This window comes from Enhydra lutris, unplaced genomic scaffold, assembly GCF_002288905.1.
Source record: "Enhydra lutris kenyoni isolate GAN:26980312 unplaced genomic scaffold, ASM228890v2 scaffoldscaffold53, whole genome shotgun sequence".
In the NCBI taxonomy this organism is placed as follows: Eukaryota; Metazoa; Chordata; class Mammalia; order Carnivora; family Mustelidae; genus Enhydra; species Enhydra lutris.
Genome location: NW_019154137.1, coordinates 1,452,312 through 1,479,488, shown reverse-complemented (window position 1 = coordinate 1,479,488; position 27,177 = coordinate 1,452,312). Strand labels below are relative to the sequence as shown.

Here is a 27,177-nt window from a genome sequence, read left to right as displayed (position 1 = left end):
ATATGTAGAGTATTCTACTTTTTAAAATCCCATTATACATACAAGCAAACGGTACATTATGCATACGTATAAAGAGGCCTGGAGGGGTGCCTGGGTGGCTCAGTATGTTGAGCACCTGCCTTCAGCTCAGGTCATGGTCCCAGAGTCCTGGGATCGAGTCCCACGTCAGGGTCCTTGCTCAGTGGGGAACCTGCTTCTCCTTCTCCTCCCCGGCCCCCTGCCCCCCGCTCTCTCTCTCTCTCTCTCTCTCTCTCTCTCTCTCTCTCTCTCGCTTTCTCACTCAAAGAAATAAATAAATTCTTGAAAGAAAGAAAGTGAGGAAGGAAGGAAGGGAGGGCCTGGACATATATATATATTAAACCGTTAACAATAATTACTTCCTATATGTAGAAATGGTGTTTTAGTTTTCAATTTATATCTTCTATTTTTATAACAAGCACATATTTCATTTTTTTTAAACCTGCAATTTGTCTGACGGAGAAAAAGGCCAAGCCCTTGTGAGTCAACCCTTCCCCCCCAACCCTGGTTCAATTCCTCTTCTCTCTTCTTAGCCATTACAGTTTAATACAAAGAAGCACCGTGGGCACAATTGGTTTTTATTATTGGGAGAAGTTTCCCAAATGAAATTCCTGGTTTCTCATCAGCTTGGCCCAAAACTAAAACTCTGCTCAACATGACCCCATGGTTTTAAAATACCAAGTGGTGGCAGCTTCTTGGTAAAATCAGGGTTGTTTGTTCCTGCAGTAACTGAACATAAATCGAACATATATTAAGTGCCAACTGTGTACCAGGCAGCGGGGAATGCAAACATGCTAGTCCCTCAACTCTCCTATTTGATGGTTCCCTCCATCTCAGTCAATTTCTTGACAGTCCTGGCCCCACCCCATGGTCACTTTCAGTACTTCCCAGTGCTCGTCTGCCTTTGAAAGGCAACCCCCCCTTAAATTTACTACACTGTAGGCTCCTGCCTATGAATTTTCAAAGAGCTACTTTTTACCTTCTGCATGAGACTATTCCCCTACAATGGACATCGCTTTTTACCTTCACTTCTCTAAATAAGAGAGGCTGGAGATCATTTAGCAATGGAAAAATGGAAACTATCAAGGGCGGGGTATAGAATGTTTGTGTTTATAGAAGAAAAGAGGCATTTGTGAAAGATTTGATATTTGTGAACAAAAACATATGTCAGTCACTGTTGGAGAAAGAAAAATATGATACATAATCCTGTTCTAAAGTATATGTATAATGTATAAATATTTTTGGAATAAAAATATTTATATCTCTCTCCAGAGAGAAAGTGGCTGGATCACATTATCTCTTTGAAGTTCCAGTTCTGTAGATTCAAGCATTTTCTTTAAAAAGCAATTTAAAAATTATGATGAGAAGATGTTTAGGCTGAGATTTATATTTTACATATGGGGAGGATCAATATTTCTCAAACTGCATTCTTCAGTATGTCATGCCTTTTGCTTCTTAAATCTGTGAAACACAACTTTAAATAAAAGTTTTATTTGGGGTCATTAAAATGTGAAGGGGATGGAGTACTCATTGCTGTTAGTTCTTGTTATGTTACGTTATTACATTACAATATATATTAGAAAGTAACTTGTATGAGGGCCTTCCTGACTTTTAATAATAATTTACTACCATTTGGAACTATAGAGTAAATCCTGCTAGAATCTTCATTTTTGAGCCTCAGTATTAAATTACGTATTGTCTCCCTCTTGTGCATTTTACCAGCATATTATCATCTTAAATTGTTTCATTCTTCCAAGAAGAGAGCAAAGGAACAACTGTCTGTTTGTCATAGGTTGGGATCATCATGGGAGTGAGCGGAAGAGCTAACCAATAGGGCCTCTTCTCGCAAGGGCCCCGAATTGTGGGTGACAACCTATTAATTCTCCACTGAACTTTAGGCATTTGGGAACAATTATGTCCCATGTTAGCACTACCTGAGCTCTTTTTTCCAAAGTTAATCAAAGTCCAAACTTGATACCTGAAGGATAATTGACCAAGCAGCAGCAATCTTCCGCATATAAGGATATCTAAGACAATCCCTAATTCTCAAAGAGATGGAACAATCTAGTTAGTAGAAAGGAACTCCTTTCTTGCAATTAACACAGGCTCTCTATACCTTTCTTTCTCAGAAAGAACAAAATCTGGGGGCGTCTGGGTGGCTCAGTCCATTAATTGTCCTACTCTTGGTTTCGGCTCAGGTCTTGATCTCAGGGCTATGAGATGGAGCCCCATGTGGGCTCTGTGCTGGGCGAGGAGCCTGCTTAATATTCTCCCTCTCCCTCTCCCTCTGCCCCTCCACCCCGCCCCCCTCCCCATGCTCCCTCGCTCTCTCATATAAAAAATAAATCCTTAAAAAGCAAAAAACCCCACAAAAGCTAAAAAGAACAGGATATGTTCAGAATGTACAATAGAAGAACTATAAATATATTATTACAGAAAGCATGTTATCTACCACCCTAATCCTGCACACAGGAAAATGAAAGCGTATGTGGTAATTTCTTTTCAAAATAAGATAAAGCCAGTAGTTGCATAAGGAAGTGAGTGTATATACTCTTCCCATATGTGCTCTTAATCTAAATTAGTCTTAATTTTACCTTTTCCTACTTTGCATTAAATCGACGTCATGCCACATCAAGTAAGTTGTTTGGTTTTCTTCTGAGTAATTAATTATTCTATTGGTTTTATCTTCTATCAAGTATGTATCACATCAAATGTATACACAGAATTTTAGTGGACAGAAATTGGCATACCCATTCCACTCTGATTTGTGGCTCACCTCATGCTCTTGGTGTAGGGCTTTGACCAGCTTCGACTTGAAGGATTGCTTTGCGATGTGACCCTGATGCCTGGTGACACAGATGACGCCTTCCCTGTGCATAGAGTCATGATGGCCTCTGCTAGTGATTACTTCAAGGCAATGTTCACAGGTAGGGTGGCTTGTTAAATTCTGCACCCCCATTAAAACAATCTGAAAAAGGCAGATTTCCATATTTTTGTCTCTAAAGTGAAATTCAATTCTTTAGATCTTGTCTTTCCAAGAAGAAATCGTTTCCAAAGGAATATACACCCAGTACATGTAGTTGTAGGTGGTGGTTTTTAAAACTTGGGAACCAGATGTGCGTTTTTCATACTTTCGTCCACTTTTGTTTCACAACTTCTTTTTTCCAGCTGCACATCTGGATGCTCTACCAGAGGCTCTGGGTCTGACTAAGACAATCTTGAACCCATCAAAAGATAGGAAGTGACAGGAGAACGTTTTGGAAGCTCTCACATTATATACGACTTCCATTAGTATAGAGCTATTCCTTCTTAAGTACTTTCTTTTAACTGTAAAATATGTAGAAGTCTGACTCTGACATGAATGCTTACATAGAATAAAACTCTTCCTTGATTTTATTGCATCTAATTAGCAGCAGAAGTGAGTTTGACCTTAATTAAATTACCTACCCTCCTTTCATTGAATGTCTTTTTATTTAAGGTGGAATGAAAGAACAAGATTTAATGTGCATTAAGCTTCACGGTGTGAGCAAAGTCGGCTTAAGGAAAATTATTGATTTCATTTATACTGCAAAGCTTTCTCTTAACATGGACAACCTTCAAGACACCCTGGAAGCTGCCAGTTTTCTTCAGATTCTGCCGGTTTTGGACTTCTGCAAAGTATTTCTCATATCTGGGGTAAGCCGTCTTCAAATCTTCAAATCTTTTCCTGCGATACAGTCTGGGGTAGCCTTGGAAAGCCTGATGAATTGGTGAATTGAAACTTTGGCCCTTAGAGAGAAAGAGGACTCAGGGAGTGTGTGTTCTGGAATGAAGTTGAGAGTGAACCAGTACAGGTGTCTTTTTTACAAAACAGAATCATTTCCTAAAAGCCTTCCGTGTAATCCCATGACATCAGACAGTAATAGTGTTTGATAACAATATACACGTTAACCCGTTTACTGACGTTATATGTTTTAATCTGGTTTTGTTTGCCTTCATGGTTTTAGGCCGGCAAGCTTTCTTAGGTGGGATTCCATGAAAGCATAATCTGAACTTCTCGAAGTCTTTTAAACTAGGCTCAGTAATTTTTTTTTTCTTCCTTCAACATGGGAGCTAGGTCTTGAGAAGAAGTAACACCTGTGTGACAGCCTGTAAGAAACAAATGTTAATTCCATAGAAACACATCACCCACTGAATCATTTTTGCCTCTTTCAAGAGATAGGAGGGGACACAACTACCAATCAGCGAACTCCATAGCAGTCACGTGGTTCCTGAAGGCACCGCCCTATTGGAGACCCTTAAATTATTGACTTCTGGGAAATGAAATGCTTTGGCTGCAAAGAAATATTGCCAAGAAGATTTCTAGAGCTTATAGAGCTGCCTTTTGTGACTGGAAATGATGGCAGTGGTCAATTTTGATATATTTTCTAATTTGTTAAATTAGTGGATAATACATTTTTCTATAATTGATTTAAATTCATACCAGTTTTTATATTGGTAAATAATTGCTGTTGAGCTTTTTGAACCCTAAGTTTCAAGAGAACATGTCCTTAGTGATTTTATTAATAAGCTACTCCTTATCTTACAGAGTCAGCCCACAGCTAATTTAGCTGGGCTATTGAAAATGTGTTTCGTTCCTGTGTTTCCATTTTAAAGGACTCAGACTACTGTCTCACTATTATTTATAAACTTTTAAATTGACTACTATTTTTCACACTTTTAAGGCAGTCTGGTGTTACAACATTGCTCTGTGTTGCCCTATTCACTACTGTATAAGTAACCACATGAAGTTTGCTTATTTCCCGTGATACTGTTTATCATCCTTACTGAATCTGAACACTGAATTTCCTTTTAACTTAAGCACACAAGATCCTTCCCCTTAGGACCTATAAGCATCTCTCTTCTAGTTTTGTGCCACTGATATCGTCTGACAGCTTCATCTCAAGAAAAAAAAAACGAACTGAATTACATGTATTTTTTTAAATGTATCAAGGCCAATAATGAACTTAGTAATAACCTGAAGGCTTACATTTATAGATTCTTTTTTTTTTTAAGATCTTATTTATTTGATAGAGAGAGAGAGAGAAATCACAAGTAGGCAGAGAGGCAGGCAGAGAGAGAGGGGGAAGCAGGCTCCCTGCTGAGCAGAGAGCCTGATGCGGGGCTCGATCCCAGGACCCTGAGATCATGACCTGAGCTGAAGGCAGAGGCTTAACCCACTGAGCCACCCAGGTGCCCCTACATTTATAGATTCTTAAGAGTCCTTCACACTGATCTCAACAACATGTGGTCGTCCCAAGCCAAACTTGGTACAGTGTGGTAATTTCTTTGAAACTAATCATTAATAATAGACATGTATTGTCGACTTCTCTAATATCAGAGTTTAGTACTTATGACTTTAGATACTGGTTGTGATCTGTTCCTTTACCTGAAAGAAAAGGACCAAATGGAATAAAGCATGATTTTTTTTATAGTTATTTATTTATTTATTTGACAGAGAGATAAAGAGCACAAGTAGGCAGAGAGATAGGGAGAAGCAGGCTCTCTGCTGAGGAGGGAGCCCGATGTGGGACTTGATCCCAGGACACTGGGTTCATGACCTGAGCCAAAGGCAGCAGCTTAACTGACTGAGCCACCCAGGCGCCCCTAAATCATGATTTATGAAAGTCATAAAAGCATACAAATGTCAAAGTAACAGCATTAGAAAACAATTTTGTTCTAGAAAACTCTAAAGTTATTTAAAGAAGATATCCTAGTAATTTTGCAATAGTGACAAATTTTCTATAATCAGAATGTCAGTTCTTTTACCTGTTTGAAGCACTTATTATAACTGTGTTTTACCTGGTTGGAAAATTCTTCATTTTTGTGAACACTTAATATTGTCTTAAAGATTATGTTCTTCATTTCTAGTGTCCTCTGCAGACATCCTAAAACCCACTTCTAATGGAGAAGAGGCTTATCTCTGACAAAGCTTTACCTGTGGTATAGTTCACTCCTCCCTCTCTCGGTTTTAGAACTTTCTACAAGCTCCGAGGAAACACCTCTTTTCTTAGCACCATTCTACTTAACCTTTCACCCTGCTTGCAGAGGATATGTCTGTGTGATTTTACTGTGGAAATAATTCCATCTCAGAATCTACGATAATTTTTTAGAACAGTTGGTAGATTATTAGCATAAGGATTATATAAAATCCAACTTTTCCTTCATCCCTCTTGCATGCGTTCCATTTCTTAGTTAAATGTTCAGCCTTACCCTGTTTATTTCCTGTTTCCTTCTCAGCAATCAAGTGGATCAGGCAGAAGAGTCGCCCTTGGGTGTTTTTTCTACTTATAAGAACTGGAAGTTTCGAGATAATGTATTTTTCAAAGGTAGATTTGTTTTGAGTTTTCCCACAAGCTAAGATTATGGATAGTTTTTAAATCGAATGATCTCATATTTTAAGGATTCTGTGCTTAAACCAAAGGTTTTGAGTGAGTCGGTTTGTTTTTAATGATGTGGTGTGATTATACTTCACATAAGCCAAACACTACTTGGGTTTGAGTTTTTAGAAAGAAAAATTAGCTTCCAATATAATTTTGGTCTATCCCACTCTTAATCATTTGTGTAGGTGAAAATGTGACTCGGCAAATAACTCACAAAGCATTTTCATGGTGGTTTTGAATGACAACTTTCAAGATTTATTTATGTGAGAGAGGGAGAGAGTGCAAATGGTGGAGGAAGAGCAGAGGGAGAGGGAGAGAATCTCCAGCAGACTCCCTGCTGAGCGCAGAGCCCCACTCAGGGCTCGATCCCAAGACCCTGAGATCATGACCTGAGCTGAAATCAAGAGTTGGATGCTTAACTCACAGAGCCACCCAGGCGCCCCTTGAACGATAACTTTAAATACGATAATAAAGCCACGCTCAGCTTCAGTGAGGTAGAAGCATCAGTGTTCTAGAACAGAACATCAGGCTCCATAGAACAGGAAGCCCTCCCCTCCCAACTTTGCCATCTTTTGCAGTAATGCTTTTCTTTTAAGGTGTTAATTAGTATTATAGCTTATGGAATCTGGCGCTTTTGTTCTTGCTATGTTTCTTTCTTGCCAGTTGTAGAAAAGAGGACTATGAAATGGATACAAAGGGATAACAGCAAAGGATGTAAGGCAGAGTAGGTAAAATTATCTGTTCAACAAAAAACATTTGCTCTCCTATCTCATGGAGATGATGGAAAATGACCTTCATTTAGTTACATGCCTAAAAATTGCATTTGTTTTTGTCTTTATGACATTGTATAACTACAGCATGCTAAATACTGTGTAGCCATTCCCTGCTTTACAAACAGGTTGTGGTTACATTTTTTGTTTATCGTTTGTCTGCTATTTGGAACGTGTAACATCTAGCATTTGCCCCCCAGAATTACTGTTACAGAGGATTACAGGCTAGTCCACATACCCCAATTTTTAACATGAGGTTGCTTAAGGAGGACATTTGTCATTGAACTGAAATATTATAATTTAAATATACAGTTATCCAGAATAAACAAACCAGAATGAAGGTGAGCAAGAAACCATTTTCTTTTTATATAAAAGCATATTTAATCAGAGAATGAAGATGCCATTGTGCTTTAGACTTTCTTTAAACTCATTCCTTTTTAAAGTTGTGTGGTGTTTTTTCCTTGATGTGTGTATAACACTGCTTCCCCTTGTACATTTATTATCACAGATTGGGGTGGGAAGTCACAATGAAATGTAGAGAAAATTTATTGAGGCAACTGAGGGTAATAAAGAATTAGTGACAGTGGAAAACAAAAGAGGTGAGGGGCGGCTGGGTGGCTCAGTCAGTTAAGAGTTCCACTCTTTTTTTTTTTTTTTAAAGATTTTATTTATTTATTTGTCAGAGAGAGAGCAAGCACAGGCAGACAGAGTGGCAGGCAGAGGCAGAGGGAGAAGCAGGCTCCCCACAGAACAAGGAGCCGGATGTAGGACTCGATCCCAGGACGCTGGGATCATGACCTGAGCCGAAGGCAGCTGCTTAACCAACTGAGCCACCCAGGCGTCCCGTAGAGTTCCACTCTTGGTTTCAGCTCAGGTCACCAGATCAAGCCCCCCATCTGGTTCCATGTTCAGCAGGGAGTTTGCTGGAGATTTTCTCTCTCCCTCTCCGTTTCCCTCTGCCCCTCCCCACCCATTCTCTCTCTCTCAAATAAAATAAATAAATCTTTAAAGTAAAAAGAGGGACGCCTGGGTGGCTCAGTTGGTTAAGCAGCTGCCTTCGGCTCAGGTCATGATCCTAGCGTCCTGGGATCGAGTCCCACATCGGGCTCCTTGCTCGGCAGGGAGCCTGCTTCTCCCTCTGCCTCTGCCTGCCTTCTGTCTGCCTGTGCTCGCTCTCTCTCCCTCTCTCACAAATAAATAATAAAATCTTAAAAAAAAAATAAAGTAAAAAGAAAAGAAAGGAGATGCATATGTAGGAGAGGCAAAAGGCAGAGAAAAAAGGAGTTCTCTCAAGGGAAAAATGAAGGCGATCAGATGACATTATTGGAAAAGACAGTTTCTTTTGCTATTCAGTGATGGTATTAACAGCAAGCTTTGGGAATGTTCTTCTTGATGTCAAAATTTCCTATATAGTAATTATATTTCATATTTCTTGTTTGATCTAAATTGGATTTTCCCATAAAAATTAACAAACATGTCTTTTCAGATCTTTTTTTTTTTTTTTCTGCCTTTGGGGAGGTTTAATGCAAATCAGAGGAAAACTGCTATAGATAATTTTACAGTGAATCAAAACTGTTCCTCCCCTCCCCCAACCAAACCATTCTTGAGTTCATTGTCAAGGCAGATGTTCAGCCAGTCACACCCAGATACTGGTTGTCTATGGCTGAGCATCTGTTCTCACTAGCTGGTACCAGACTGTGCTGCTTGCTAAATATTCTAAATATTATTCCTCCCTGTAACTGGAATCACTGCATCCTTGCCCATCTGCCATGTGGGACTCTGTAGGGGAGGCAGAGGCCCAACCTAGGCTCAAACCAATTCATTGTCCCATGACCATTATAATATGTAATAGTGTATCCAAGAAGGGATGTGCGCTCGAAGTGCAAAGCGGTAAGACAATTGGACCCCCCAAGGTGGAGACACACCATCAGTATTCCCCTCAGATAGCAGTTAGAATGTGAAGAGACACAAAGCCTGAGACAGGAAGTTTCTGATTTTTAATCATCTTTTTGTTCTTCTTACCAGAAGGTCCCTTCCCTGTGTCCTGTGATGTTCCCACCTGTGGAAGGAGGCCCGGGACAAGATGCCTCTTCCATCATCATCTGCTCCCCCTTCCCCAAAGTAGCTTATTTGATTTCTTCCCAGTCTATGGACACGCTTTGTCTCTCTCTGCATTGGTTGTTCTTGATGTCGGGCTCCCATCTTAATAAACTAGATGCCACCAAGGAGAATTTGGTGCATTGACCATCTGAGGAGTCCCCCCAAATTTGCCAACTAACTTCTTAGTCTTTGCATTTTCCTTGAAGGTATAGAAGCAGATACTCGTTTTTGTTTTTGCTTTTCTCCTAAGTGGAAGCTTATTTGTAGAACACAGTGATCTTCAACAAAATAACATTGCAGATTGCTGATGAAACCTGTCATTAAAATATCATGTGATGGTAATAAAATGTTTGGGTGCATTGAGTGTGATTTGAACAATTTCATATAGCAGCAGTGAGTAACAGTGTGTTAATGAGAACACCACTTTGAAAATTATGATACCTGGAACTGCCTTTAGGGTGACCTAGGAAGGGGGTTTGATTACAATAGAATAATTTATAATATTTTATATAGAGGCAACTTAGATATGCACTTGATTATTTTAAAAACAATTTTATTGGTTCTCATAAGTGGTTGAGAAATTTTGTCCTTTTTTGCTTCTCTATCCTTTAAAACACTAATGTATATTTGAATTCATGTCTGTAATCCCTCTTCTTTGGAATTTTGGCCAGGTTATATATTCTGATGAAATTAGAGTTCTTTCCACTTATGAGCTTTTTTTTTAATAAGCTTTAAACTTGATATTTTATATTTCAAAATGTAATGTATTCTAATATATACATGAATTTCATTAAATGTTACATTACTGCACATATCCATTATTGAATACTATCTAGGCTAAATATTTGGGTATATGTTAACTGAAGCACTTTCAAGAATCATGACTGAGAGGTGGATGAAAATGAGCCATAATTGGATAATCGCATATTTTTCCAAAATCATTTACCATTATCCCATCATTTTGATCTGCTTATATTGTTAACTGTTATTCTAGACTTTGCTTCTATAATCTCTATAATCTATGATTAATTGTTTTAGCTTTGATGACACGAACTACATAAACAACTAATTTGCTATTACATAGTTTTTATATGGGTTTCATTTTTAAAAATTAAGGGTCTAGTAATATTTTATACTAATTCAGAATGTATTCTATTTTTAGTTGTATCTCTCTTCACATCTTAATTTTTATATTGCTGATAATTAGAGTGTTTAACCTTCGTTATTTACCCACAGTGTGATAGCTGTTGTACGTGGGGTATAGAAAATGCTAGTCCTTCCATCAAGAAGACGACAATTTGGGAGGTTATGAAATACCTTTCTCTGGTGGCTTTTAAGAAAAGGGTAGGCAGCTATCTGGATATACTAGGAGGTCTGTCAAGGTCTTTTGTAGTTTTGTGTATATGTCTCTGAGGATACTGATATATAGAGGATATTTTCCAGATGCCCTTAAATCAAAGGTAGGTTTTTAAAATACTGTTATTTTATTAATTATTTTCTTATTGGATGAAGTTGAAGGGGGAAAAGGGGAAGAAACTAAACACCTTAATCACATTTCTAAATTATACAGTTTGGTTTTTAGTTTTTTCTCTCTGTTCATTTTATATGCTACAAATTGAGACATACATTTGGTGACCAGCAACTGACGGTATCATTTTGCCTATCTGAAGTTCCCATTTTCTGTGGTTTTTATTGGCAATCATATCCCTAATGGTGAGAATCTGCATACCTGGGAATAATTATTTTTGTGTTCTCATCAGCTCTTGCTTATCCATACTAGTCAGTGGGTTCCAAAGTGCAAATTATCCTTGCTCTGGGGGAAAGGCTCCACCTTTCATGCTTCAGAAAGTCACTAATTCCTGCCACCCGAGGTGATTTGGGCACCTGGGAATGGACTGTAACCTCATTTATATGATGTAAACTTTTATGAGACACCAACGTGCCACGCCTAAAATTGGATTGAAATGTATTTTTTTATTAAACTGCATTGGAAATGCAAGGTACTGAACGGAGTGAAACTGTATTTCAAAAGTCTCCTAATTTCATTTATTTTTCCTACTTCTTTTGTGTTGCAGTTCTGTTTTAGCTAGCTTTTTAATATAGAGCTGTTAAGGATACAAAGCAATTAAAATTTTTTGGCAGTTCCCATAAAGCAGATCAGATGCTTAAAATTGTTCAAATTCTTCCCGAGTAATCAATCTATGAAAATAGCCTTGTGTGTGTGCCATGACCTTAGAGCGTTCAGTGATGATATGTCTTACCTGGGCTGATATTTTATGCGGAGGAGTAATTATTTTAGTCTCATTTCAGCTTTTAAATAAAAGGATAATACAAGGAGTAGCCAGTTTTCTCTTAATCACCGGCCAACCTGTTAACAATTCAGTTGCGTCCGTGAAGTTTTCGTGACATGTGTGAACACACACACTGAGAAAATTAAGAGAAAAGAGTTGAGTCCTTTGCCTGTGACCTGCTTGTGTGTTTGTATACACACAGGTATTTGTATGGTAGCCTTGTTTCCATGAGTTGTGCCTCGCATAATATTTGCTGATATGATTTTCCTGTTTTCACTTTTGACCAGTTATGAAAGCATCAGAAAGAAAGGCCCATCTTGCTGAAGATGGGCCTCTCCATCACTTGTCCTCTTTTCCTATTTTCCATTTTTGCTGCGTTGTCCTCTGTGCAGGGGAGAATTTTCTAGGCTCATTTTGACTCCAGGCAGAGCTAGGTTTTGCTGGGAGTAGGAGAATGGCCAAGGGAAACCGTGGTAAGCCATCATCATAGACACCAGAAATTAACTGTGCCATGAGTTAAGTTTGGTGGAGATACACCTGTTCCAATCCTCACGGAAGTGATTCCTTTCCTTGTATTGCCACATAAATAATGTGAAAATAACTCCACCCTAGGAATAATTGCCTTATTAAATTCCCTTCATTGGAAACAACTAACTTTTGAAGGAATCAAAATGCATTACAGTAATGAACCATGACTGTTTACATGAAAGAGAGATCTGTATAAGAGGTTTTCTATTTGCCGTTCTGCTAGCAATGTACCTTTCAAGAATCATGACTGAGAAGTGGATTAAGGTGAACCACAATAGAATAACCCTCTGTTTTTCCAAAATTTCCATCTAGCCAGAATTTCATTTAGTTTTTTTTTTTTTTTTTTGAGAGGGAACATACATTTTTCAAGAAGAGAAAAGGAATTATTTTGGCCATAATCAAGTTATAACATTGTTTCTTAGGGTAACTTCTGATTACTGATTTTGATACTTTTTAAGTTCTTCATTATTCAGTAAATATTTGTTGTCCACTTATCTTTTTTTAATTTTAATTCCGATATAGTTGACATATAGTGTTATGTAAGTTTCAGGTGTAGAATATACTGAGTCAGGAATTCTGTACATTACTCAGTGCTCATCAAGATAAGTATACTCTTAATCCCCTTCACCTGTTTCCCCCATCCTCCCAACCACCTCCCTTCTGGTAACCATCTGTTTGTTCTCTGTAGTTAAGAATCTGTTTTTTGTTTTGTCTCTTTTTTTCTTTGTTCACTTGTTTTCTTTCTTAAATTCCACATATAAGTGAAATCATATGGTATTTGTCTTTCTCTGACTTACTTCGCTTGCCATTATGCACTTTAGATCCATCCATGTTGTTGCAAATGACAAGATTCCATTCTTTTTTATGACTGAATAATATTCCTCTGTGTGTGTGTGTGTGTGTGTGTGTGTGTGTGTGTGTCTACCACATCTTCTTTATCTGTTCATCTATTGGCAGACACTTGGGCTCCTTCCATAGTTTGGCTATTGTAAATAATGGTGCAATAAACATAGGGGTGCATGTATCCTTTCAAGCTGGTGTTTTCATATTCCTTGGGTAAATACCCAGTAGTGCAATTACTGGATCATAAGACAGTTCTGTTTTTACTTTTCTGAGGAACCTCCCTACTGTTTTCCACAGTGGCTACACCAGTTTGCATTCCCACCCACAGTGCATGAGTGTTCCTTTTTACCCATGTCCTTGCCAACACTTATTTATCCTGCTTTTGATTTTAGCCATTCACAGGTGTGAGGTGATGTCTCATGGTGATTTTGATCTGCACTTCCCTGATGATGGGTGATGCTAAGCATCTTTTCATGTGTCTTTTGGCCATCTGAGTGCCTTATCTGGAGAAATGTCTGTTCCTATCTTCTGCCCTGCCCATATTATAATCAGATTATTTATGTCTTCTTGGTGTCATGTTGTATAAATTTCTATATATTTTGGATACTAATGATTTTTTGGATATGTTATTTGCAAACATCTTCTCCCATTCTGAGGTTGTCTTTTTGTTTTGTTGACTGTTTCCTTTGCTGTGCAGGAGTTTTTATTTTGACATAGTCCCAATAGTTTATTTTTGCTTTTGTTTTCCCTTGCCTCAGGAGATATCTCTAGAAAAATGTTGCTACATTTGATGTCAGAGAAACTACTGCCTGTGCTCTCTAGAATTTGTATGATTTCAGGTCTCACTTTTAGGCCTTTAATCCATTTTGAGTTTACTTTTGTGTCTGGTGTATGAAAGTGGTCTAGTTTCATTCTTTTGCATGCAGCTGTCCAGTTCTCCCAACACCATTTGTTGAAGAGACTGTCATTTTCCCATTGCATGTTCTTGTTCCTTTGTCAAGGATTAATAGACTATATAATCATGGGTTTATTTCTGGGTTTTCGCTTATGTTCTCTTGAACTATGTATCTGTTTTTGTGCCAGTACCATACTGCGTTGATTACTACAGCTTTGTAATATAACTTGAAGCCTGGACTTGTGATACCTCCAGCTTTGCTTTTCTTTTTCAAGATTGCTTTGGCTATTCAGGGTCTTTTGTGGTTCCATACAAATTTTAGGATTGTTTGTTTTAGTTCTGTGAAAAATGCTATTGGTATTTTGATAGGGTTTTCGGTAAATGTGTAGATTGCTTTGGGTAGTATGGCCTTTTTAACAATATTTATTCTTGCAGTCCATGAACATGGAATATCTTTCCATTTGTTTATGTCATCTTCAATTTTTTGTCACCAATGTTTTATAGTTTTCAGAGTACAGGTCTTTTACCTCCTTGGTTAAGTTTATTTCTAGGTATTTTATAATTTTTGGTATAATTGTAAATGAGATTGTTTTCTTAATTTCTTATTTTGCTACTTCATTGTTAGTGTATAGAAATGTGATGGGTTTCCATTTATTGATTTTGTATCCCGTGACCTTACTGAGTTCATTTATCAGTGCTAGTAGTTTTTTGGTAGAGCCTTTAGGGTTTTCTGTATGTAATATCACATCATCTGCACATATTGATAGTTTTACATCTTCCTTGCCCGTTTGGATGTCTTTTATTTCTTTTTCTTGTCTGATTGCTGTGGCTAGGACTTCAAGTACCGTGTTGAATAAAAGTGGTGAGAATAGACATCCTTGTCTTGTTCTTGATCTCAGAGGAGAAGCTCTCCGTTTTTCCCCATTGAGTGTGTTGTTAGCTGTGGGTTTTTCATATATGTCCTTTATTATGCTTGAGGTCTGTTCCCGCTAAAGATACTTTGTTGAGGGTTTTTATCACGAATGGATGTTATACTTTGTCAGATGCTTTTTTCTGCATCTGTTGAAAGGATTACAGGGTTTTTATCCTTTCTCTTGTTGATGTGATGTAGATAATTTTCTTTTAGTTACCTTTCTATGGGAGTAGGTAAAAGTGGTTTGTGAATTCTCTTTAGATTATTAATGTATTTAGATAAGAATTTTGATTGGCATCTATATGGACAGTAAAAAGCTTAGTTTACTCTTCTTCTAGAACAGGTATTTATGTTATCCAGACTGGGAGTGTCATGAACTTGGTAGCATTTTAATTTTTCTTATTGGTTTAATAGGTCACTTTAGACAATTGTGTCGAAGTTGGTCGGATTGCCAACACCTACAATCTGACAGAAGTGGATAAATATGTCAACAGTTTTGTCTTGAAGAATTTTCCTGCATTGCTGAGCACTGGGGAGTTCTTGAAGCTCCCTTTTGAGCGTCTTGCCTTTGTGCTTTCCAGTAATAGCCTTAAGCACTGCACTGAACTTGAGCTCTTTAAGGCTACCTGTCGCTGGCTACGCCTAGAAGAGCCTCGGATGGACTTTGCTGCCAAATTAATGAAGAACATACGATTTCCACTGATGACACCGCAGGAGCTCATCAATTATGTGCAAACCGTGGATTTCATGAGAACTGACAATACCTGTGTGAATCTCCTTTTGGAAGCCAGCAATTACCAAATGATGCCATACATGCAGCCAGTGATGCAGTCAGACAGGACTGCCATTCGCTCTGACACCACTCATTTGGTCACACTCGGAGGAGTTCTGAGGCAGCAGCTGGTTGTCAGCAAGGAATTGCGCATGTATGATGAAAAGGCCCATGAATGGAAATCGTTAGCCCCCATGGATGCCCCACGGTACCAGCATGGCATTGCTGTCATTGGAAATTTCCTCTATGTCGTCGGCGGACAGAGCAATTATGACACAAAAGGAAAAACGGCAGTCGATACGGTCTTCAGATTTGATCCTCGCTACAATAAATGGATGCAGGTCGCATCTTTAAATGAAAAGCGCACCTTTTTCCACCTAAGTGCCCTCAAAGGATATCTGTACGCAGTCGGTGGGCGAAATGCAGCTGGGGAACTGCGTAAGTGTGTGCATTTATGTTAAACAGAGAGGCTAATTTCTTTACCCCCCAATTCTCATTAAATCATAAAATAAGCAGTTCTGGAAAATTAAAGACAAAAATGTAGCCAGGGTTTCATTTAAACTGTTCTGCTCAGGAAATATCAGAGACGATCTGTATGCCTAATCCGGATTTATATTTTTGGCCAGGGTACAAATGATATCTTAGGAATACATCAGTATGTTGCAGAATATTTTATTTGGCAGTGTGTATGGTTTTCATCTTGACAGTGTAACTACAAAGTATATTCTGCTCCTTTAAATTCTAATAGAATCTTGGACAGAAGTCTGGCATGTTTCCTTATTTTCCATTTTTAAAAGCCCACATAATATTTTACTGTACAGGTTAAAACCCTTCCTTACAGAGGACTGTTATCGTTTCTTCTTTTACATAATCTTTTACCCTATCCTAGAACCTAGACCACATAGAAAGATAATTTTCTTTGTCAATTAAATGTACAAAGTTCAATATTATCCCAAATGCATTTACCGTGAGTAATGGGATCTGTGAGTATTAGTTTTAAAAATCATTCTCTCTTGGGGTGTCCAGGTGGCTCAGTTGGTTAAGCGTCTGACTCTTGATTTCAGCTCTGGTCATGATCTCCAGGTCACGAGATCGGGTCCTAGGTCGGGCTTCATGCTCATCACGGAGTCTGCTTGTCCCTCTCTCTCTGTTCTTCCCCTGTCCCCGCCGACTCACACATTCTTGCTCTCTCTCTCTCTCAAATAAATAAATGAAAAATACAATCTTAAAAAAAAATCATTCTCTGAGTGAAATACCAAACAATTTTATTCACCATAAACTGCTCTGGTAAGCTTTATTAGATGGCCACATTTTTGTCTCCCTAATCAAAGATTGGTCTCAAGTGCAGTTAACATAGAGCAGTACTTTGGCTACATAAATGAACTCTAATTTTGTATTTTAGATGAAATTGGAATAAGATAGCTGTCCAAAAAGAAGTCAGGAAGACCGCATTTTCTGTCACGCCTTCCATATCTGTCATTACCATCATCGTTTGGCCTCTTTTTTTCACCACTCTTTTATTCTGCGATGAATAGAGTCCTTGTAGTTGACCAGTATTCCGGGCTCTGTAATGGTGGGGATGTGGAAAATATTGGCCTTGGCTCTGGATAAATTGAGAGTAATTATCAGAATCTTTTTCTTGGTAGCTTAATGGATTTAAGAATAAGCTATTTATTGGAGGCAAAAAGAACTGCTCTCAGCTCTAACGCTCTCCACCTGATCAAGCCCTTTCTTGTTAGGGGCATCTTAATGTTACTAATCTTTCCTACCTGCAATTTTTTTCCCTTTATTGTCACAGTAATATTTTTCCCAAGACCGGGCTTTCGAAATGGTTGGACTCAGGGTCATCATCATGAACCACACAGATTGCCCGATCTATTGTAATAATCAGGCTGTTCAAAGCATCTGAGGCACCAGTACCCTTAGCGTCGAATTGTCATTTCAGGTCTCCTCACTCGACCCACACACATGATTTTCATGTTGTGATACTATTTTAAATTAGGGGATGTCTGGAAATATTCAGAAGCTGTAACTAGTGATTTGGCTCTTTCTTAGGAAAACCACTCGTAGGAGATCATCTCTGCAGGTTTACAAATGGTAGGTCGTCAGTCCTGACCGTGAGTGGCCATTTTAGACCCTCTTTCCTCAGGAGAAAGAGCTCCAGTTTCTCAGTCGGTGCTTGCTTAGCGATGTTATCCCCTCTAATTAATAGGTGGAACGAGGCCTTATTCTTCTGAGAATCTATCATCTTCAGGCCAAGGACGGTCATTACATAAAACCAAAGAAGCTAGAGGCTTTCTTTTGCTGAGCTCTTGCCATGTTAGACTCATTTGGGAACAAGAAGTAGACAACCCCGTTGGGCAAGCGGCTGCCTTCCTTGCTCATGACCTTCAGAAATCACACCCTCTATCTCTTATTAAAAATAGCCTTCTGCGTTTCAGTTTGAAAGTAAAAAGAAACAAGAGAAGCATGTTTCTCATGAGCTAGTCCTAATTCATAATAACTATTTGATTCTGTTTAGGTTTTAACATCACAATCTCCCAGAGTTTAAACCTAAGGATAATGACTTACATAGTCTCAAAAATGATTACTCCTCCAGATGGTAAATAGAGGCCCATTTTTATCTAAATTTGTAAACTGCATGTTTCACAAATACATAGATGGTTGTAATAGAGACACAAGCCCTCAATACCAAGAAACAACTCTGATTCCATTTAAAGGCCAATGACATTTCTTTCCCTTTGAAATTACCTCCTGTCATCTACAAGTAAGTAAGTATGCTTTTGTAGAAAATGACTGTTTGCCTTAAAATCAGTATACCCAGCAAAAGCCAGTCTGTAGTGAATATTTTAACTTAAAATATATTGGAAGGGTTTGTTTGTTTGTTTTTAGAAAATCAGTTGATTGGCTTAAGTGCAGTGAAATCAGGCCACCCCACTGTCCTTTGACTTTCTCCTATTTTAGACGTACTTGGGAGCAAGAAGTAGACTGTTTTAAAACAGTCTCCTCACATTCTGTGCTGTTGACTTCTTCTGAATTCTCTTTATCAATAATGTTTCTCTCTGTATATGTGTCTCTTGCCCTTTCCAGTTTTCTTGGACCCATGGTTTTCGTTGAAGAGCAGATTTAGGTCCTAAAAAGACTCTTGCTTTTATTTCTGAATGTTCCAGCCAGAGGCTGGGTTTTTAACGTTTCTCCTGCTCCATAATTTTTTTTTTTATGGGAACGCCCTCCACACACACAAGAACATCTGTTATAGGGGCACCCGGGTGGCTTAGTCGTTGAACGTCTGCCTTCGGCTCAGGTCATGGTCCCAGGGTCCTGGGATCAAGCCCCGCATCGGGCTCTCCGCTCGGCAGGAAGCCTGCTTCTCCCTCTCCCACTCACCCTGCTTGTGTTCCCTCTCTCGCTGTGTCTCTCTCTGTCCAATAAATAAAATATTTTTTTAAATATTAAAAAAAACAACATCTGTTATAGTAACTTCGCATTCCCATCCTAACTGATTCCTTTGCCGTATTAATATGCCTGTGTAAACAAAGAAGGGGGGGTGAAGGGGGGGCAGGCAAATGGGGATCAATGGGAGAGTCATTTAACAATTTAACAATTCGGGGCCCCTGACCGGCTCAGTCGGTAGAAGATGTGACTCTTGATCTCAGGGTTATAAGTTCAAGCCCCACGTTGGGTGTAGAGATTACTTAAAAGTAAAATCTTCTCTTAAAAAAATTAGTTAGGTTCATTTAGTACCAGCATGCTATTTATTCTGCGTGTATGCAATGACCATCTCCTAGATGTAATTCTGAAAAGAAAAGAGTGGCAGCATTTGCAAGACGTTTTAGATCGTTTTAATGCATTTGGCCTTTTAAAAGCCCTTCTTGGAGTGTGTATGGATGGACCTACGCCCATAGTACATCAAAAAGATCTTATCAATGTGTGTGTGAGCCTGGTATATTGATTGCTGCAGTAGAATTCCTTAGAAATGCTGCTTTCCTTTGACACCGGGTGCAGTTGGAAACTACGTGAAGCTTAGAGGAGCTGTCACTTCAGTGGAAGAGGAGTTCATTATTCCTGGCATCTTTCAAACTTCTGTCATTTAAGAAATTGATCTTCCATTGAGGTTTTCTATATTGAAGAGAAATATGACAACTCAGATAGCTTTCATTTCTGTTAACTATTAATAAGTCAAGCTTTTGGATAATGAAGTAACTTACAGAAAAACGTGTTAGTTTTTCTTTTTCAAATAAATGTGCAGTAAAATGACTGAAATTTATCAACTGCCCCTATATCCCTTCATGGATTTGCAGTTTTCTTCATTAAGCACCAGTGGTTCCAGTGGTTTCAGGGTTCATCCCTTGCCTACTCTCAAAAAGAACAAGTAAGTCCCACAACATCCCTTGGGACCAATTCTGGACTCCAGTAGAATCACCTGAGCAGCTACGAATCTTTCATGATTGGTGTGAACTAAGCAACCTGCATGTCATTCTCAAATTGGAGAGGGTCTCTAACTGAAATTGCACGTCACTGAAGGTGACTTTTAGAATAAGGGTCAGTGAAATTCTATAAAGGGCCAGAAAGTCCATATTTTCAGCGTCTTAGGCCATAGGATCTTGTCACAGCGAATTGCCTCTGCTGTCATATTGTAAAAGCAGCCACAGACGGTTTATAAACAAACGGGTGAGGGTGTGTTCCAGTAAAGCTTTCTACAGGAAAACCAGCATTTGAATTCCACATGATTTTCATAAGTCACAAAACATTTTTCCTTTGATTTTTTTCCCCCAACTCTTTAAAAAAGGTAAAAAGCCATTCACATGTTTGGGGTGCCTGGGTGGCTCAATGGGTTAAGCCTCTGCCTTCAGCTCAGGTCATGATCTCAGGGTCCTGGGATCGAGCCCCACAACAGGCTCTCTGCTCAGCAGGGAGCCTGCTTCCCTCTCTCTCTCTGCCTGCCTTTCTGCCTGCTTGTGATCTCTCTCTCTCTCTGAAATAAATAATAAAATCTTAAAAAAAAAAAGCCATTCACATGTTTATCTTGTGGGCCACACAGAAAGCAGATAGCATGCTGGATTTGGCTGATGGGCTGTAATTTGCCCAACCCTCTTCTAGACTTTCCTAATTAGTTCATTGCCATTCCTACCTCTCATAGACTATGACAGAAACACTGTTTTGTCCCTTGCATCATCCCTTGCCCCCTTCCCCTATCAAGGTTTTTGACACGAGCCTATATCCCATTGCCTTGAGAATATGGAAAATAAGGACTTGTGTGTGTATATACTTTTAATCAGATGTGTTCTATTTTAAAACTAAATACTCTTGATTTGACTTAGAACAACAGTACTTGATGGAGACAGTCTAGAGGTTGAGAGTAGATATTTAATGATAGGAAAAGCTGAAGGATATGAATGATTTAGCTCAAAGAAGAAAAGTTGAGGGATGATGAACTATTACATAGTTTTTATATTATTGATGGTTAATAGCCATCTTGCATTTAGGTTACTCCTGTATGAGAAAATATAGATGGATTCTTATAACCCCTATTAGGGGAAAAAATGCAATTAATTCACTGACAGAAGAACGGCATTATCTTTCTACATGGGAAAATTTTAATAATCATAAAGAGTGAATAGCTATTCGAGTGCTAGCTCCACTCCAAAAGGAATAGGAGGAAACTAATGGAAACTCCATCAGAGTAGATTGAATTAGACATAAGGAGAGACTGTGACACTCTAGAAATTTCAAAGTTCAAGGCAGAATTTTTCCATTAAGGAAAGCATAGAACTATAGTAAAACCTGTCTTTGCCATCAGATACGTGGAAAAGATGATCTCTGGAAGTCTTTTAAAGCCCTTTCACTGATAGAATGTGTGATTAGACTACTTTTTTTTTTAATCAGCTAAAACCCTACCATTAATTACTTTGCTGATGCCAAGTACCAATCAATATACTAGATCCTCTATAAGTGGGGAGAGAGAGAGAGAGAGAGAGATAATAATGTGTGTCTAGTAGGATTGTGCTTGTCAATTAAGTGAAAGTCGTGCTAAAGGCAAATGGAAATGAACATTAGAGAAGACGCCCAGTGACTACAAATGGCCAAAACCGGTATCAATCAGTTTCAGCTTGCCATGAATTGTGACAATAGCTCTTGTTCCGGGGGAAGATTTTGCAGGATCTGGCTACTTAATGGAAGGATTTAGAAGAAATAGAGCTGGGAGGGGGGAAAAAGAAGAAGAAGAAATAGAGTTGGTTAGGATCCAGGCCTAAAGCAATGAACAAAACCAACAAAGTAGATCAAAATGAGAACAGGAAAAGCCTTTGAGATGAGCCCGAAAATGTAAAGCTCAAGCCAGTGCAAAAGGCCATCAGTGAAGGGAAATGAGAAGTGGTATAATGTAGGAGCTGTTAGGCGAGAAATAAGTGCTCCACGTAGTCAATTTGGTACGGAAATGAAATTACTGGATAGAATAGAAAATGCATCTCTCATTCTCATGTTATTGTTATTTTTTTAAAATCGGAAATCTTGTTCAAGGGATGATTCATCCGTTAGGCATTCCAGTGGCTTGATCAGATGGCCCCACTCAGTAGATTTCTGCTTCTGTTCCATCGCCTAAAACTACATCATATGGTCAACTCCAGGTTCAAGGGAACTTGAATGTTGAGTCTAGCAGGGCGCTTCTGTGTGCAGTGTCGTGGTTCTATTCCTAAGAAAAACGCAGAGTTAGGGGAGACAAAAAATCAGGTTGCCGACAGTATAAACTTTTCAAATCTACCTAGACTTTGTATGGCGTTTTTGTTTGTTTCTTCTTTAAAGTTTAATTTATTTAAGTAATCTCTACATTCCACGTGGGGCTCGAACTCGCAACCCCAAGGTCAAGATGCACACACTCTTCTGACTGAGCCTGCCAGGTGCCCCGAGACTTTGTGTCTTTGACCAGAGTACTCGGAGCAGCCCTATTTCTTTCTGCCTCTTAAAAAAGGATTACGTTTTCTATCTGTCGTGCTATTCTTGAGTTTATAACAGAATGATATTTAAATAGGTTGAGGTCACTTCTCCAAAATAGTTTCTGTTAAGGATGATAAATTTATTACTGAAAGGAAGTGCCCCTATTAGAAATCTTCCTGTCATACCATGCTGCCAGTCATCTTCTAGTAGGAGCATGACTGGCTACAGTGATATCGGCCTTAATGTAGAAATGTAGAAGAATTATTGCCAATGTCTATTGTGTAGTCCGGATGTGAAATAAAGCAAGAGGCAGCCAGAACATATGCCAGGCGGTGTGCATACATACATACATTCATTCTCAACCTCAGATTTTGCTTCCTGTTGATGAACCTTGGTTTCCTAGGTGGTGGATCAGAACTGACTTTTCTTCTTCCTTATGATTTTCTCATCTTCCCACATATTTATCTTTTTTAAAGATTTGGTTTGTTTATTTTTATGAGAGCAAGAGAGAGCACGAGCTTGGGGGAGGGAGAGGCAGACTCCCCGCTGAGCAGGGAGTCCGATGACGGGACTCGATCTCACGGCCGCAGGACCATGACGTGAGCTTCAGGCAGACACTTAACCAACTGAGCCACCCAGGCACCCTCATCTTCCCACATACTTAGAACAAGGAAATGGGAGGAGTGTCAAATTACAAAGATGTAACAAGATACTAGAAGAAAAGAAATTCTGGCAACTTCTGCAGTGACGGAGATGTGTTAGATTATCCCATGAGCCTCTAGTCTAATGTAAAGTGTATTAATGGTTCATCTTAGTAATATAATCTCAATAAGTGAAAAAAGAGACCTCCCAAAGAGTATCTCATATCTGTAATAGATAGGGTTTCGTTGTTTAAATATTATTCTTTTACCTAAAGGGAAAAATAGCTCGTTGCTAAATTTGAAATTATAAATTATTCTTTTGTCTGTTCTTTTTTTTTCTTTTTTTTTAAACAATAGCCACAGTGGAGTGTTACAATCCAAGAACAAATGAGTGGACCTATGTTGCCAAAATGAGTGAACCCCACTATGGCCATGCTGGGACTGTGTATGGAGGAGTCATGTATATTTCAGGTAAACCATTAAAACACAGATGTGATTAATATAATACATACACTTTTAACTATGGCACCATCTTGCCTACAGTATTAGAAAGATAATCCAGAAAAAAAAATCCAGAAAAAGGGATCATCAAAATATGATTTGTGGTGATTTTAGAAGCTATATTGTACATGTGCGTTTGCGTACAGATGCCTTTGGTATCCTAGGAGTTCATAAGACTAGCAGCAAACCCGTCATGCTATGAATACATAACTTGGAAGAAACTGGAAAGCCTTCAGCTTTTCCAGCTTGCCTTTCGGTCCCCACGCTCCACACTCTAATAAACCCTGTACTCCAGCAACCCCCATTCATAGTCCCTATAGTGACACAATTCATTTTGAGCTTACATTTAGCCAAACTCTATGAGGAAATATATCATCATTTAACACATAAACTCTACTGTGTGTAAGCTTGTTCCTGATAATATACATAATCTGTAATAATGGTCACACCCTCATTTAATGCAACCAATAATAGGGGTTTCCCTTTTCCTCAGCATTATCAGGGAACTCGACTGTGGTGTCCTTATGTGAATGATTCCATGCTGATTACCTATATATGTGTTGGCCACACGCGCATATATTTTTCTAATAACAGATTCTAAAATGGCTACCATTTGTTGCAGTAACAACTTTCATTCCCAGACTGTTGGTGTTGAAATAATCCTTCCATCAGATGCAGAAAGGAGTCTCATTTGAATGTAATCTTCACCTCCGCTATTGACATTTTACTTTGTTAGGCCGCTCCTTCTCATCTGGCCCTGACGTGTTCTACTTTTGACACATTTTTCTCCTGAGAGCTTGCCGGTGCCAGGCCAGCAGTCACATTATTAGAAAGCAAAAGCATTAAGGTGATGGTGGTGGTCTGGGTCTCTGAACGCCACTGCATTATGAAAGCTATAATCAGGAGGGATCAGCTAAAGGCCCTGAATGGGTGATTGGCAGGTTTGGGGAGTTAAATTTATGAGCAACTATGGGGTGTCTTCTATTGAAAGAGCCATCCAGAAAATCATATGCTCCGCTAATCGATGATTTACACCCTCTACCTATTTTATGTGTAGAGCTGCTATGCCGTAATAATGAGAGCTCCAAATCCTTGGGGGGGATGACACGAAATTGTTCTCGTGACACTTTGCCATAGCTAGCGTGCATTTCACAAATGACCTCCCTGGCCAAGAATAGGATAGGACCAGAGCTGACTCTCAAACTGAAAAAAAAAAAAGTAAAAAGCAGAGAGGAAACAGTGATTGCCGACTGGCCCCCAGATAGGAGCGCTTTGATTGATATGACTGAAAATTTGTGTAGCTCTCTCGCCAATCTGCAGAACAGAGCGTCCAGTACTTGCCTTGTATACTGATTTCTGTGTGATCTCAGAACATGCTCTGTAGATGATACGGACTCAGTGGGTCAACAGCAGACTGCTAATGATCTACCAACTGTTCTCAGAAATGATCATAGATTCCGTACGTGTTCAGCATCTAGCTTCGTCCGTGCTGAGAGCAGATGACATTACCTTCCTGTACCCACCCAACAGAAACTCGACAAAAACAAACAACGCTGAGTAGTCTCATATGCCAGGACATTTGGATAATATTGTCAACTTTTCCAAGCATTTTGATTGATTTGACTTCATAGTCTCAATGCTAATGAGATAACAGGAGTAGAGATTCTTAGATGGTTAAGTGCGGAAATAGACAACTGGAAGTCAGATGCCTGAGCCCAGCGCTCAGCTGCCAGCGTGTGCCCACCCCAAAGCAGGAGCAGTACGTGATTCTGGGGGTGCCCGGGTGGCTCAGTCAGTTAAGCATCTCAGTTCGGCTTGCGTCATGATCACAGAGTCCTGGGATCAAGTCCCACATCAGGCTCTTTGGCTCAGCAAGAAGCCAGCTTCTCCCTCTGCTTGCCGCTCCCCTTACTTGTTCTCTCTCTCTGACAAATGAATAAATTTTTTTTTTAAAGAAGTGCATGATGCTTTGGACCTGAGATTTATGGCAGACCCAGCTCTAAAAGTGGCCCAAATCTCTTTTCCTTTAGCAAAGCCTCTTAAATTCCACGGCTCTCTGCTTGAGAAAGTCCTTGCAATAACATAAGCTAGATTTTTGTTGTTGTTGTTGTTCTTTAAGAAGCTGAAAGTGTTACCTTCTGGATTTTTTTTTAATTTTTTTTAAGATTTTATTTATTTATTCGACAGAGAGATCACAGGTAGGCAGAGAGGCAGGCAGAGAGAGTGAGAGGGAAGCAGGCTCCCTGCCGAGCAGAGAGCCGGAAGTGGGACTTGATCCCAGGACCCTGAGACCATGACCTGAGCCGAATCTAGGATAGAGAGCTTTTTATTGACTTTTGCATCTTTATCATAATCTGTTTACCCTCGTGCCTACCTTCATTCTCTAGGAGGAATCACTCATGACACTTTCCAAAAGGAGCTCATGTGCTTTGACCCGGATACCGACAAATGGATCCAGAAGGCGCCGATGACCACGGTCAGAGGCCTGCACTGCATGTGTACGGTGGGCGAGAGGCTCTACGTCATTGGCGGCAATCACTTCCGGGGCACAAGTGATTATGATGACGTCCTAAGCTGTGAATACTACTCACCTATCCTTGACCAGTGGACCCCAATTGCCGCCATGTTAAGGGGGCAGAGCGATGTTGGGGTCGCGGTCTTTGAAAATAAGATCTACGTGGTTGGTGGGTATTCCTGGAATAATCGCTGTATGGTGGAGATAGTGCAGAAATACGACCCTGACAAAGATGAGTGGCATAAGGTGTTTGATCTCCCAGAGTCCCTTGGTGGCATCCGAGCTTGTACACTCACGGTGTTCCCGCCCGAAGAAACCACACCGTCACCTTCTAGAGAATCCCCCCTTTCTGCACCTTAAGATCATCCCCGCCCCGTGACTAAGATGCTGTGGTCCTATCCTTGCAGCGTGTCATGAATTCTCTTCTTTTGCGCCCCCTTTAGTAGTGTATCTTAGGATTAGCCTCCAGTAATTGATACAGATATTGGAAAAAAAAAAAGACAACATTGATGTTATTTGTGCTGTTTGTTTGGCTTAGAGTGTTTATAAAGTGGTAACAAAACCATTCTGGAAATGTATCCCATTGAAGCTGATGTTTAACATATAAAAACAAAACAAACAAAAAAAAAACCACAAAAACACACACCAAAAAAAAAAACCACACAAAAAAAAAACCAACCCAAGATATTGTCTATAAAATGTTTCTTCAGTACTTTTTCGATGCTGTGTATTGGGTGTAAGGTATTTGTCATCTTACATTAGAAAGCCCAGTGAACCAACTCGAAGGTGGATTGTAGTAAGTGTACAACTGTGCTAACTCGGCTTCAAAGTAAAAAGTTTTCCTTTCATCGTTGACTGTGAGATGTCGAAGGGAGGCAGCTTGCTCCAACAGGAAACAATAGACAAAAGGTTGCCAACTCGCATGAGCTACCTCCCTCTTTTCATAAAGTATTTTTGACATATCTGTCAACCCACCTATCTGCGTGGGCGCATTGAAAACATATGAAGTTTCTTAGACACACAGGAGAAATAATAACTGAAATTCACCAATATTAA

At 39.3% G+C, this 27,177-nt stretch overlaps 1 protein-coding gene across 3 annotated transcripts in view; it reads left to right on the top strand.

The window, feature by feature from the left end:
- Nucleotides 1-26,673, top strand: part of LOC111157210 (kelch like family member 13) — an 81,306-nt gene extending 54,633 nt beyond the window's left edge. For 2 of the 3 annotated variants that reach the window (XM_022518507.1, XM_022518508.1), the window contains 5 exons: nucleotides 2,813-2,945; nucleotides 3,497-3,693; nucleotides 15,174-15,969; nucleotides 23,463-23,576; nucleotides 25,994-26,481. In XM_022518507.1, the coding sequence (XP_022374215.1) occupies nucleotides 2,813-2,945; nucleotides 3,497-3,693; nucleotides 15,174-15,969; nucleotides 23,463-23,576; nucleotides 25,994-26,481 (1,728 nt within the window). Of the gene's footprint in view, nucleotides 1-2,812; nucleotides 2,946-3,496; nucleotides 3,694-15,173; nucleotides 15,970-23,462; nucleotides 23,577-25,993 lie in introns of all 3 variants that reach the window. The other variant, XM_022518506.1, reaches the window with a different exon arrangement.
- The last annotated feature ends 504 nt before the right edge of the window (nucleotides 26,674-27,177 follow it).